Source organism: Oryctolagus cuniculus, chromosome 6, assembly GCF_964237555.1.
Source record: "Oryctolagus cuniculus chromosome 6, mOryCun1.1, whole genome shotgun sequence".
NCBI lineage: Eukaryota > Metazoa > Chordata > Mammalia > Lagomorpha > Leporidae > Oryctolagus > Oryctolagus cuniculus.
The window spans coordinates 68540408-68555452 of NC_091437.1; the positions used below are offsets into that span (position 1 = coordinate 68540408).

The 15045-nt window shown below is 42.3% G+C and overlaps 1 protein-coding gene across 1 annotated transcript in view; it reads left to right on the forward strand.

The window, feature by feature from the left end:
• The window catches only part of ZFP2 (ZFP2 zinc finger protein), a 30126-nt gene extending 20533 nt beyond the window's left edge, over positions 1-9593 (forward strand). Inside the window, 3 exon segments of the mRNA XM_051833785.2 lie at positions 7299-7503; positions 7505-7541; positions 7544-9593. Of these exon segments, the coding sequence (XP_051689745.2) occupies positions 7373-7503; positions 7505-7541; positions 7544-8764 (1389 nt within the window). The 5' untranslated portion in view covers positions 7299-7372 and the 3' untranslated portion in view covers positions 8765-9593.
• The last annotated feature ends 5452 nt before the right edge of the window (positions 9594-15045 follow it).

Consider the following 15045-nt stretch of genomic DNA (forward strand, 5'->3'; position numbering starts at 1 on the left):
TAACTTTTTTGTTGTTGTTGTTGAGTTTCTTGATCTCTTTATATATTCTGGTTATTAATCCTTTATCTGTTGTATAGTTTGCAAATAATTTCTCCCATTCTGTCAGTTGCCTCTTCATTTTGCTGAGTGTTTCTTTTGCAGTATAGAAGCTTCTCAGTTTGATGTAATCCCATGTGTTAATTTTGACTTTGATTGCCTGTGCCTTCAGGGTCTTTTCCAAGAAGTCTTTGCCTGTGCCAATGTCCTAGATGGTTTCCCCAATGTTCTCTAATAATTTGATGGTATCAGGTCATATATTTAGGTATTTAATCCATTTTGAGTGGATTTTTGTGTAATGTGTAAGTTAGGGGTCTTGCTTCATACTTCTGCATGTGAAAATCCAGTTTTCCCAGCACCATTTGTTGAAGAGACTGTCCTTGCTCCAGGGATTGATTTTTAGCTCCTTTGTCGAAGATAAGTTGTTTGTAGATGCTTGGATTGATTTTTGGTGTTTCTATTCTGTTCTATTGGACTTTCCATCTATTTTTGTACCAGTATCAGGCTGTTTGGATTATAACTGCCCTGTAGTATTCTTGAAATCTGGTATTGTGATGCCTCTGACTTTTTTTGTTGTTGTTGTATAAGGTGGCTTTAACTATTTGGGTTCTCCTGTGTTTCCATATGAATTTCAACAGTGTTTTTTCTATATATGAGAAGAATGTCCTTTGTATTTTGATTGGTATCACATTGAATTTGTAAATTGCTTTGGAAGTATGGACATTTTGTTGATGCTGATTCTTCCAATCCATGAACATGGCAGATTTCTCCATTTTTTTTGTGTGTGTCTTCTATTTCTTTCTTTAATGTTTTGTAATTCTCATTATAGAGATCTTAGACATCTGTTCTTTTAGAGTTCTTTGGATCCCCTAAATAAAGAATCCTATCATCTGCAAAGAGGGATAGTTTGAGTTCTTCCATCCCAATTTGTACCCCTTTAATTTCTTTTTCTTTCCTAATAGCTCTGGCTAAAACTTCCAGAACTATATTGAATAGCAGTGGTGAGAGTGGGCCTAATAGCTTTTGCTAAAACTTCCAGAACTATATTGAATAGCTGTGGTGAGAGTGGGCATCCCTGTCTGGTACCAGATCTCAGTGGAAATGCTTCTAACTTTTCCCCATTCAATTGGATGCTGGCTGTAGGTTTTTCATAAATTGTTTTGATTGTATTGAGGAATGTTCCTTCCATACCCCGTTTGCTTAGAGTTTTCATCATGAAAGAGTATTGTATTTTACCAAATGCTTTCTCTGCATCGATTGAGATAATCATATGTTTTTTGTTCTTCAGTTTGTTAATGCAATGTATCACATTGATTGATTTGTGAATGTTAAACCATCCCTACATACCAGGGATTAATCCCACTTGTTCCAGGTGAATGATCTTTCTGATGTATTGTTGGATTCTATTGGCTAGAATTTTGTTGAGGATTTTTGTGTCTATGTTCATCAGGGAGATTGGTCTATAGTTATCTTTTTCTGCTGTATCTTTTTTCAGGTTTAGGAATTAAAGTGATGGTGGCTTCATAGAAAGAATTTGGGAGGATTCCCTCCCTTTCAGTTGTTTTGAATAGCTTTAAAAGAATTGGAGTTAGTTCTTTAAATGTCTGATAGAATTCAGCAGTGAAGCCATCTGGTCCTGGGCTATTCTTTGTTGGGAGGGTCTTTATTACTGGTTCAATTTCTGTCTTGTTTATGGGTCTGTTCAAGTTTTCTTTGTCTTCTTGGCTTAATTTAAGTACTTTGCATGTGTCCAGGAACCTATTCATTTCTATAAGTCTTCCCATTTTGTTGGCCTACAGCTCTTTGTAGTAGTAATTTCTGATGATTCTTTTTATTTCTGTGTTGTCTGTTGTTACTTTTTTTTTCATCTCTAATTTTATTGATTTGGATGTTCTCTCTTCTTTTTTTGATTAGTTTGGTCAAGGGTGTGTCAATTTTTTTTTTATTTTAAAAAAACCAGCTCCTTGTTTTGCTGATCTTTTGTATTGTTTTCTTGGTTTCAGTTTTGTTTATTTCTTCTCTAATTTTAATTATCTCTTTTGTCCTATTAGTTATTGGTTTGGTTTGCTGTTGTTTTCTAGAACCTTGAGATGTGTTGATAGCTCATTTATTTGTTGTCTTTCCAGTTTCTTAATGTAGACACCAATTGCTATAAACTGGCTCCTTTTTTTTTTTTTTTTTTACAGGCAGAGTGGACAATGAGAGAGAAAGAGACAGAGAGGAAGGTCTTCCTTTACCGTTCGTTCACCCTCCAATGGCCGCTGCAGCCAGTGCGCTGTGGCTGGTGCACTGTGGCCGGCGCACCGTGCTGATCTGAAGCCAGGAACCAGGTGCTTCTCCTGGTCTCCCATGTGGGTGCAGGGCCCAAGGATTTGGGCCATCCTCCACTGCATTCCCGGGCCACAGCAGAGAGCTGGCCTGGAAGAGGGGCAACTGGGACAGAATCCGGCACCCCAACCGGGACTAGAACCAGGTGTGCCAGTGGTGCAGGCGGAGGATTAGCCTATTGAGCTGTGGCGCTGGCCTAAACTTGCTCTTAACACTGCTTTTGCTGTATCCCATAAGTTTTGGTATGTTGTGTGGTCTTCTCCATTTGTTTCCAGAAAATTTTTTATTTTCTTTTGATTTCTTCAATCACCCACTGTTCATTCAGGAACATGTTGTTCAGTCTCCACGCGTTTGCATGTATGCTAGAGATTCCTGAGTTGCTGATTTCCAGCTTCATTCCATTGTGGTGTGAGATGATGCATGGTATGATTTGATTATTTTGAATTTGCTGAGACTTGCTTTATGGCCTAGCATGTGGTCAATCCTAGAGAAAGTTCCATGCACTGATGAAAAAAAATGTGTATTCTGTGGCTGTAGGATGAAAAGCCCTGTAGATATCTGTTAGGTCCATCTTCTATAGTGTTCATTAATTCTGTTGTTTCCTTGCTGATTTTCTGTCTGGATGATCTGTCCATTGCTGAAAGTTGGGTATTGTAGTCCCCCATTACTATTGTATTTAAGTCTATGTCTCTCTTTAGATCCTTAACATTTCTTTTAAATACTCAGGTGCCCTGTAATTAATTAGGTGCATATAAGTTTACAGTAGTTGCATCCTCCTGTTGAATTGATCCTTTAATCATTACATAGTGCCTTTCTTTGCCTCTTTTAAAAGTTTTTGTGCTAAAGTGTATTTTGTCTGATATTAGGATGGCTACACCAGCTATTTTTTGGTTTCTGTTGGCATGGAGTATCTTTTTCCATCCTTTTACTTTCATTCTGTGTACATCTTTGTTGATGAAATGTGCTTCTTTTAGGCAGCAAATAGATAGGTTTTATTTTTTAATCCATTCCACCATTCTATGTCTTTTAACTGGAGAGTTGAGGCTGTTTATATTCAAGTTGACTATTGATAAGTTACGATTTTGTCCTACCATTTTTCCTATTTTTTACTTTAGATTTCCTTTGTGCTTTTACTGGGGGATTTTTTTTCTTCACCTTCTTTTGTAGTGATGACAATATTTCTGTGTTTTTTGTTTTAACAAGTTAGTTATTCATTTGAAAGGCCGCATTAGAGAGAGAGCAGAAGAGACAGAGACCTTTCATGTTCTTGTTCACCAACCAAATGGCCACAATGACTGGGGTGGGCCAGGCCAAAACCAGGAACCAGGAGCTTCTTCTGGGTCTCCCACATGTGTGCAGGGGCCCAAGGACTTGGACCATCCTCCACTGCTTTCCCAGGCTCATTAGCAGGGAGCAGGATCAGAAGTGGAGCAGCTGGGACTTGACCTAGCACCCATATGGGATGCTGGCACTGCAGGCTTTAACCCACTGTGGTATAGCACTGGCTCCAGTTTCTGTGTTTTAATAGTGGCCATCCCGGCAATGGGTGTGGTCATCTTGTGGTTTTGATTTGCATTTATTTAGTGATGGTTGATGTTGATCATCTTTTATATGCTTTCTGCTCATCTGTATACTTTCTCAAGAAATATCTATCTAGTTCTTTGCTTGTTTTCAAACAAGTTGTTTGTTTTTTCATGTTAAATTGTATGAGTGCTTCATATATTCTGGATCGGAGTTCCTGGATATATCAGATATCTCAGATACTTTGATTTGCAATTTTTTTCTCCCACCACATGGTTGCCTTTTAATTGTGTTGATTGTATCCTTTGATATACAGAAGTTTTTAATTTTGATGAAGTCCATGTTTGTCTATTTTTGGATATTAGCTTTTGCATAATAAGTTATGTTAATTCCACTACTTTATTTGAATATTTACCAATATCATTTGTTCTTTTTTTTTTATTTGACAGGCAGAGTTAGACAGTGAGAGAGAGAGACAGAGAGAGAGAGGTCTTTCCTCCATTGGTTCACCCCCCAAATGGCCGCTACAGCCAGAGCTACACCAATCTGAAGCCAGGAGCCAGGTGCCCCTCTTGGTCTCCCACGCGGGTGCAGGTGCCCAAGTACTTGGGCCATCCAATTCTTATGTTACCTGCTGATTTTTTTCATAATCGGTTGGATGGGTCCTGTCTCTCTCTCTCTCTGGTTACTTGGTGGTGACTGTGTTTGGGAGATGGCGGCTGCTCGTATTCTTTTTCTCCCCTTTGCTGTAAGCAGGGCAGGATGGAAGGCAGAGGCCTGGTTAATGCAGACCTCTTGCTGCACAGTAAGGCCTGTGCTCATAGGCCTTCGGTTCACTGTTTCAGTGTTGATCTCTGCTGCGTTGACTTTGACCGTCAGTCATAAAGCTGAATCTGAGACTGTAGTTCCTCTTTCTCTGCCCCTTGTTGCCTCCAGGCCATTTTATCTGGGATAAGAAATGGGATTTGACAAAGGGGAACATTTCTACACTGTTGGTGGGAATGTTACAGCAACTGTGGAAAACTGAAGATTTCTTTAAAAATTAGAAATAGATTTGCCATGAAATCCAGCAATCCCACTTCTGGGTATATACCCAAAAACTTGAACACAGTGTATCCAAGAGAGACCTGCACCACCATGTTCACAGCAGCACTGTTCACAGTAGCCAAAATTTGGAATCAACCAAGGTGTCCATCATCAGATGAATAGGCAAAGAAAATGTGGTATATATACACAATGGAATATTATTCAGCTACAAAAAGGAATGAAATTCTAGCATATGCAGCAAAATGGACACAAATGGAGGACATCATGTTGAGTGAAATAAGCCGGACCCAGAAATACAAATGTGCATATTTTACCGTATATGTGAGAACTAAAATTAAAGAAAAGGAAGGAAGGGAGGGAGGGAGGAAGGAAGTTTATATGTATCAGTATTGCCTCAAATATAGTTTTGTAAACCTTTGTTTTATACTTTTTAAAATATACTTTAACTTTTTTAAAGTATAAAACTTAAAAAAGATTTATTTATTTATTTCAGAGGTAGAGTTACAGAGAGAGGAGAGAGAGAGAGAGTGATCTTCCATCTGCTGGTATAATTCCCAAATGACTGCAACTGCCGGAAGTATACTGATTTGAAGCCAGGGGCAGGAGCTTGGTCCATCTTCTGCTGTTTTCCCAAGTGCATCAGCAGGGAGCTGGATCAGAAGTGGAGCAGCTGGGACTTGGATCACGCCCATATAGTTTGCTGGTGCCACAGTCCCATCCCCTATTTTATACCTTTGTAAAACTAGTGGTTAAGAATGTTATACTACTGGGCTGGTGCTGTGGCTTAGTAGGTTAAACCTATGCTTGCAGCACTGGCATCCCATATGGATACCAGTTTGTGTCCTGGCTACTCCTTTTCTGACTCAGCTCTCATCTTATGGGCTGGAAAAGCAGCAGATTATGGCCCAAGTGCTTGGGCCCCTGCTACCCATGTGGAAGAACTGGAAGAAGCTCCCAGCTCCTTGCTTTGGATCAGCCCAGCTCCAGCCGTCACGGCCATTAGGAGAGTGAACCAACAAGGGAGTGAACCAGCGAATGGAAGGCCTCTCTCTCTGTCTCTCCCTCTGTCTGTAACTCTACCTCTGAAGAAAATAAATAAAATCTTTAAAAAAGCAGAATGTTATACTATAGTTTTAATGACCTTTAAAGTAATGATTACTTTAAAATTTACTGTATATGGGTAAAATGGTCATTTTTCCATTCAGTTATTGTTTGTAGCCATTGTCTATATTCCCACTAAACTAGGGTCCTGTTGCTTTTTATTTTTAAAACTTTTTGTTCAGTGAAGTATTGATCCTCTTTAACTGCGATGCAATTTTAAAATATGTTATCTCAAAAACTAAAAAAAAAAGGGGAGAAGGAAGAAGGTTGGATAGAGAAGGGGAGAAAATGTGGAAAGGAATATGGTTATATTCTTAGAACTGTACATACAAAGCACACTGAATCTGTTCAAAACTAATTAAACATTAAAATGAAAAAAATGTTTGTAAAGCAGTGGCATCTGGGAATACAAGTCTGAGTGACTGGAAGGTGCTCCCTGCAGCCTACAGCCCCCTCTCAAAAGCTCAGCCCTTCCTCCTTGCTCTACACCACCACCAGTTCTCATCTTTACGGCAGGATAGTTAGGAAAGGGTAGGACCTTTTCGGATCATCTTATACCTAAGAACATTACAGCTTGCCTAAGGTTCAAGGAGAGCAAGCTTTTAGAGTGTGTCATCCTCCTCAAGAGTTTAAGTATTAAGTACGTTCTAGTACTTCCTGTTCCAAATGAGTATGTCCCCTAAGAGTATTTTATGTACATCATGTTACTCCTTATCAGATTATTTTTATTCTTATTTTGTGTCTCTGAAAACTCAGACCCATAGAGACAAGTAACTAGTTAAGATGGTGATAAATCCAGGGTTTGAACCCATCTGTTTGACTCTTGTGCCAACAATCTTTTCCTATGTCACACTATTGTGTTTCATGAAGATTAATTTGGTGTAGAATCATAGAGGTAAGAAACTGCTGGTGGCAATACCAGGTGCAGTGTGGCAGGGCTTTCTGATGGGCCTGTGCAGCCCTTGCCTTTCTGTGTGTGTTTTCTTGGTTCTGTCATTTATTAGCATGGTCCAGTGCTCAGTGGTTTCAATGTCCATCCTTTCCAGATGAATTCATCTTTTCTGCTTACCCAGTGGATCTGCCATCATCTCCTTCTGGACCAGGTCACTGTTCTTGCCTAACTGTGATAACATTTTTGAAAACTCTCCAATGTTCCCAGTAATTGTAGTTTCATTTTCTCAATTCCACTGTACACAGTTGTCAGTCTCCCAGCACGGAAACCAGTGTGCATTTGAATTTTTAATTATCTATTTATTTATTTTCAGGCTGGGAGACAAGCCTTGAAACCAAAGAACCAACTCCAAAGCCTGGCACTACTGAAGATTTATCCTGTGGGGTGATGGAAAGGGATGGTGTCTGGCATTCTACTTTAAGGGATACCCAGGAACCTGAAAATTGGGTAGAGTGGCAACAGGAAATCCAGGAAAGACGTCCAGGCCAAGTAGCAGTTAGCCGTAAGGAAACCCTCATTGAGAGTATTTGGAGGTAATGAATTTGAAAGATGTTCTGCAGTCAGGGTTCAGTCATCAATATACAACAAAGCATTGCTGTGGCAAAGAGACCTCATAATTGGAATTCACACGGAAAGGACACTAAGAAAAATTCTGAGTTAATTAAAACTCAAAGAATGTTTGTAGGGAAGAAAATCTATGAATGTAATGAATGTGGGAAAACCTTTAACCAGAGCTCATCCCTTCTTAAGCACCAGCGGATTCATACTGGGGAGAAGCCCTATAAGTGTAATGTTTGTGGGAAGCACTTCATCGAACGCTCTTCCCTCACTGTACATCAAAGAATTCATACTGGAGAGAAACCCTACAAATGTAATGAATGTGGAAAAGCCTTCAGTCAGAGCATGAATCTTACTGTGCATCAAAGAACTCATACTGGAGAGAAACCGTACCAGTGTAAAGAGTGTGGAAAAGCCTTCCGTAAAAATTCATCCCTTATTCAACATGAAAGAATTCATACTGGGGAGAAACCTTACAGGTGTAATGAATGTGGGAAAGCTTTTACCCAAAGCATGAATCTTACAGTGCATCAGAGAACTCACACAGGAGAAAAACCCTATGAATGTAAGGAATGCGGGAAAGCCTTTAGTCAAAGCATGCACCTTATTGTCCACCAGAGAAGTCATACTGGAGAAAGACCCTATGAGTGTAGTGAATGTGGAAAAGCCTTTAGTAAGAGCTCAACTCTTACCCTACACCTGCGAAATCACACTGGAGAAAAACCCTACAAATGTAACAAATGTGGGAAATCCTTCAGCCAAAGTACATACCTTATAGAACATCAGAGACTTCATTCTGGAGTTAAGCCTTTTGAATGTAATCAGTGTGGAAAAGCTTTCAGTAAGAATTCATCTCTTACTCAGCATCGGAGGATCCACACTGGAGAGAAACCTTATGAGTGTGTGGTGTGTGGAAAACATTTCACTGGACGATCGTCCCTTACTGTACATCAGGTTATTCACACTGGAGAGAAGCCGTATGAATGCAGTGAATGTGGGAAGGCCTTCAGCCAGAGTGCATACCTTATTGAACATCAGAGAATCCATACTGGTGAGAAACCCTATGAATGTGGTCAGTGTGGAAAAGCCTTCATTAAAAATTCATCTCTTACAGTACACCAGAGAACTCACACAGGAGAGAAACCCTATCAGTGTAGTGAATGTGGGAAGGCCTTCAGTCGGAGTACGAATCTTACACGACATCAGAGAACCCACACGTGAGGAAAGTTTCCGTTAGTCACTTCATTGTGATTGACTCTTCAGTTATAATTAAGTAAGTTATGTAATTGAGAAACCATGATGAGAATTGGTTTTGATGATGAGAATCTTTTAGTTAAGGTATCATATACCATATTGATGATACAGACCAGGGCAGAGAAACCATGTCAAAGTGGAGAAATTTTGATTCAGAAGGTAACAATGGATTATGTTTCAGAAGGTTTAAGTGGCTAACACTCTAAACGTGAAGACTGATGCTGAAAATAAGTCCTGTGGTATCATACTGCAGATTCTTCTCTGGATATCTGGAGAGGAAATGTCAGAAAGTTTAACTTGATTGTCCAAAGACCTGGTGTGTAGTCCTGAGCTACTACTCGCTTGGACAAGTCACCCACGTTCTCCAGGTCATGGTCTCCTTACCTGGTGAATTAGGGAGTTTGGACTTACAAGATCACTAGGATCCCTATTAGTCAACATGCTACAAACGTATAGCAACAACGCTGAGAAGTCCTTGATCTTTTACCCATGTATATGTTATCCAGATGCTTCTGTTCCACAGTCTGTTTTCCCTGGATGTTTTGGAGCAGATTTCTCTACCTCTACCAACTCCTCGTCCATCTCCTTCCCCTCCCCCTGCATTATTTTCTTTCCTAACATATGCTGATTCCTCCTAGGTGATGAAATAATTGTACAGACCTTAATGCAACGGCATGCTGTTTTGAGTTCCCAGTAGTCATTAAACTGTTAAATAATAAGCTGATTATTTACAAAACAATTAACTTAAATATAGTCTAGTTACGCAGGAATCAAATAAATGCATATCTTTGTGTCATATTCTGACTGTCAAAAGTAGAAGGAAGAAGGGAAGGGATTGAATACTAATGGAGGTGGAAATTTGGATATTAACAAAGTCTTTGCAACCCAAAGCCCACTCAAAATCGTCAGGGATATTTTCTAGATTGGGCACAATGAGAGCAGTTTAAGATTGCAATTTAAATTGGTACTGTCATGGATGGGTTAAGTGGAGGAAAGGAAGCAGTAGATGCTGAGGGGAATAAACTGCCAAAGAAAAAACAGAAACAAAAATCAGGAGGTGAAGGTGCCACAGAAGTAAAAAGAGGACTTTAGCACAGGGATGGGAATACTTCTGCTTATTTTTTTTTAAGATTTATTTATTTGAAAGGTAGAACAAGGTGGGAGGAAAGAGAGATCTTCCATTTGTTGGTTCAGTCCCCCAGTGGCCACAACAGCTGGGACTGGGCTAGGCTGGAGCAAGGAGCCAGGAACTCCATCAGGGTCTACATGGATGGCAAAGATCCAAGTACTTGGCAGTCTTCTGCTTGTTTCTCAGGTAAATTAGCAGGAAGCTGGATCAGAAGTGGAGGAACCTGCTGTACAACAATGTTGGCCCATAGGGAATAGTTAATCTATCCAAGTGCTATAGAGGATAAAGGAAGATGCTTTAAAACTACAGTAAATTGTAGTGGGTTGGAGAGTGAGTTAAAGGGTGAAAAGGACTTAGCAGCTTTCCTGAGATGGGAGATATTTAGATAGATCAACTAGAGGTGATTGGGAAAGGTTGAGAAAGAGCATATCAGATCCCCTTTTGGCTACAATTAATGGAAAACCTCATCAACTATGCTCTGACAAATGGGGATTTATTTTTCTCATATAACAAATCTGGGTGTGATTGGCATTTGTTGGTAGGCAAAATAATTCAGTAGTCTTGCGTGTCATGGGGTTTCTGTCATGATCATTTGATGGCAACTATGACCAAGTAAAATACTTCCAGTCCAGATATGATGCATAGCACCAGCAGCATCTGGCCTTTTATCAGAATCAGTTTTTCCAGAAGCCCCTGGGACTCCTGCTTTCACCTCATGGACCACAGCTATTACATGCAACCCCTACCAACAAGAGAGGCTGGGAAAAGAAGTATTTAGCCCTTCCCAACTCCATAGTGGAGGTGAGCAAAGAAAAGTGAGTTTGAGAATGGCATTGCTTTAGGCAGCTGATGGTCTGCCAAGGAATGTTTGTTTGATTTAAGATGGCACTGAGCGTGTTTATGATTGAAGAGTCGCGGGAGAGTAGGGAAGTGCAGCAAGCAGGAAGTGTACAGCTCATATGATCCACGCTGGGAGTGGCGGGAATCTTTGTCAACAGTAGGAAGGAAACTTTCCTCTTGGAGAGGTAGAGATGAAGAAATCATGGGAGGAAGTTGTGGAGGAAGTGCCCTTGTTTGGACCTTAGGCAATCCAAAGTCTGTCTGGGGCTGTTTGATTCCCCAGGGCCGTCTCAGGGTTCGTACTTGACTGGTTTTGAGTCACTGCCCCTCTCCTTAGCTTCAACGTCCTTTATTTCTCTCCTCCTTGTCCTGTGCCTTCCCTTTGAGCCTTTATTTTGCTGCTGTCATTTTCATCTACTTCTACGCATACCTTCTCTGCCTTTCTCCTTTCCCTTTAATTCTTCCTGTTGACATCAGGTGAACAAAAATATGAGAAAGGAAAAAGGAGACTTATATATATAATGGAGAGGTCTTGTTAACAGTCTGACTGCTGAGGATCCAGTTAGTTTAGTGTTTCACTCTCTCTTCTTCCCTACCAGTTTGAACTCCACTGGTTTCTATTTCAGTGTAGTCAGGGAGCTCCAGGATAGGCACAGAGTGAAGAGTATGTATGTTTATGGTGGGGGTATGTGTGCAGAAGAGTACTTAGCTCAGTGTTGGTGACTTGCCTCTATAATGCAAATGAGGTAAAGGGGGCTGTTTACTTGGGAGATACCTGGACAGGATATTCAGAGGATATGGGTCTGGGAGAGAAGACCCTTGTTATCAAACCCTCCAGTTAAGCCCATGCCCTTCATTTTGGGGTCCATCCTCAGTACAAGTGTAGTTTCTATAATATTTGAAAATTATTTTTCTTGTGGCTGAAAAGGCAGTGTCACCAGACCTTGCAGCACCAAGGAGCCATCAGGAGACAAGGATGTCTGCGTGCTCTCATCTTCTCTCCATGGCCTGCCGCTTCCACTGCATGGGCTGCTGTGGACACTTGGTCCATCTCCTCAGTGAAGCTTGGCTGCTTTTGCTTACAGTTAAATGTGCACATGACCCAAAGGTCAGCATTAACTCTCATACCTAGGGACCTTTCAGCTTCCTTCTGACCCCTAAGTCTCTTTCTTAATTTGAAAATTCCATGAAAGAAGCCTGGATAGCTCAGGTCATTGTTTTAAGAGAGGTTTCTTATGGTACTTTGTCCAGGACCCTTCCCTTTTCCAGTCAGCTGGTGCGGATGAGGGCTGCCGTGCAGTCTCTGTCCATGCACTTGGGCCCATGGCCATAAGTAGTGATAGGTATGAGCAGTACATCACTAGGTCCTCACTGAGCACCTGCTCAGGAGTTGCTGGGGATGAAGAGCTGTAAAGGAGCTCATGGTAGGGAAGTCAGAACTAAGAGGAATTAAGGTGCAGCTGGATGACTTCTGGAACAGCAAGAAACAGGGCCCTCTAGAACTACCCACAATGGGGTGTTTGAGGTATATTTCCTACAGCTGGGTCATCACTCAGAAGACAGATGGGGTCACTTCCTGTACTTGTGCTCTGTGAAATCGATATCTAGGCACTTCCAGAGGTTACCAACCTAAGTGGTGGAGTTCTAGAACATGGTGCCAGAACCCCTCTCCGAGATTGTATGCAGTCCCCAACACATGGCTGTTCACAGGGACTGTACTTGGATCCTGAAAAAAAAATCACAACACATCTAGAAGCGAAGGGACTATGAAAAAAAAAATGATGAATGGTTAGGTCATAGTTGAATAGGTTACCCCCTGTCTACATATACATTGGTATAATTCAGTGCCTGCACACAGTTGGCAGACTGCTGAGTGCATCCCTTGTGCTGCCTGTCTGAGTGATGACAGTGTAGTTCATTCCTGTGACTAACACTGAGCTCCTAGCATAGGTCAGCTGTGGGGAGCAACTGGGAGCAACTCGGACTAGACTAAGTTACTGGAATTAAGACTTATTCTATGCATCTGCTTTCCCACAATATGGTGCTGGGAGAGGAGGAAACAGCTTCTACACAGCTGCCTCCAGTTCAACCAATAAACTGTAGGACCTGCTCCTGATTGGAGGAGAGCAGCATACTTGGCGTGTGGGTAGCAGAGTTGGGATTGGTGGAAGAGGACTATAAAGGAGGAGAGAGACAACATGCACCAGGAACATCTATCTGAAGGAACACCTGTGCAGCCCCCGAGAGAGCCGGCCGGCGGTATGCCGCTCCCCCGCGGAAGTGGGGAAAGTGGCAGGGGGAACCACCCTTTCACGGAGGTGGAAGGGACGGTAGCCAACCCGGGAAGAACCAGCAGCAAACCCGGGAAGGGCCAAGCAGACAAAAGAACAGCGCAGGGTCCTGTGTCGTTCCTCCACGAAGAGGGGGAGCGACAGTCAGCTTCTATGAACTCCAGGATAAATGATCCCTGGTGTAGCTGTCAGGCAGTTCCTGGCACAGCGTGCCATGGGAGTGAACCAGTTGAGTGCAGGGGAGGAAATAGGCTGATCGGGAAGGGGAAGTTGGGCAGCGGGGAAGAGCAGCCATAGTGGCAAGAAGGCTTCACACATTTTGGGGACTGTAAGAGGTCTATGACTTGAACATCCAGTAGAGGTCAAGAAGTAACCAGAAATGAAGCTAAAGGAAGATCCTGTTGTCTCATAGTGCAAGGGGCTTCTAGCAGGGCTCAGCAAGTGAACTCAGGAACTAGTAAGCAGCAGCCTGTATCCTGAGGAAGAGTGTTGAAGCACACTGGTGATGAGGTCCCCGGCAAATGTTAAGTGAGTGTCTGCATATCCATAGTTAGTATAGCAGACAGGAAAGGTTCTGCAGACGATAACGTAACCACTTTCTGAGGATGGGGGTGTCCAGTGAGAATCCTTTTGTGTGTGTTTGGGGGTGGGGGTGGGGGTGGGAAGGATGCTCTGGTGAATGTTCAAAACAATAAATAAGGTTAGTGTGTAAATCCTGGCAAGAGGATATACTGCTTCTCTTTAGTTTTAGCCCTCCCCCCCCATTTTTTTCTCTTTTAAGCTGCGTTTGGAAGCTTACCTCTTACCAGACTACAGCAGAGTCAGGAGAAATGGGTCAGATAATGGAGGGTTCATTGCTTTTTTTCAGGAGTTTTGGAAGACTTGGGCCCTTGAATGGGAGCTCTCAGCCACTGTGGGCAACGAGCAATGAGGTCTCCTTTGCACCTTTCCCCCATCAGCTAAAGCAAGGACTCCTAGTTCCACTCCTTAGATGTGGGCTCTTGGGCCAGGCATTCGACATGTAAGTGCCTTGGTCTTCTCATTTGTTAATAGTGCAAACCTCAGAGCTTGGCTTGTGTCAGGTAACAATGCAAAGTACTTGGAAAAGTGCCTCAGATGTGATTAGTACTCAAGAAATATATGACTGTAATCTTTTATGCCCAAAAACAGAATATGACATCCAGAACCCTTCATTATCTTAGAATCTCCAGGCTCTTAAAGTGCAAATCCCTTGTAGGAAGTTACATCCGGGGCTGGCATTGTGGTGTAGTGGGTAAGGCTGCCACTTGCAGTGCTGGCATCCCATACAAGTGCTGGTTCGTGTCCTGGCTGCTCCACTTCTGATCCAGCTTCCTACTAATGGCCTGGGAAAAGCAGCAGAACATGACCCAAATGTATAGGGCCCCTGCCACCCAATTGGGAGATCTGGAAGAAGCTCCTGGCTCCTGGCTTTGGCCTGGTCCAGCCCTGGCTGTTGTGACCATCTGGGAAACAAACCAGTGGATGGAAGACTGTGTGTGCATCTCCCTATCTGTAGCTCTGACTTTGAAATAAATAAATAATTCCTTAAAAAAAAAGTTTGCATCATTGCAAAAGGCAGCCCTCACCCTGACTACTGGAACAGCCTTCGACCTGGTTTCCACCCCAGCTGACAGTCATCCTATGAACTTGTGCCCAGCCGTGCTATGGTTTGGCCTGGGTGGTTTCCCATCACACACAGAATGAACCCAAAGCTCCTGTATGGCCTTCAAGGCCTCTAGTTACCCCTCCCTCTGACCTCACCTTGCCTTCTCCCTGGTTCACTATGCCCTGGCCACTCCCATTGGCCTAAGCCTCACGCTCAGGAGCACACTTCTCTCTGGATGCATTCCTGTCCCCTCCCCCTTAGACAGCTCTAACTTTAGGCATTCCTCATTGTGTTCAACTCTATTCAGATGTTACCTCTGGAAACAGAAGAACTCCCCAAAATGCTACTTAAAATTCCTCCC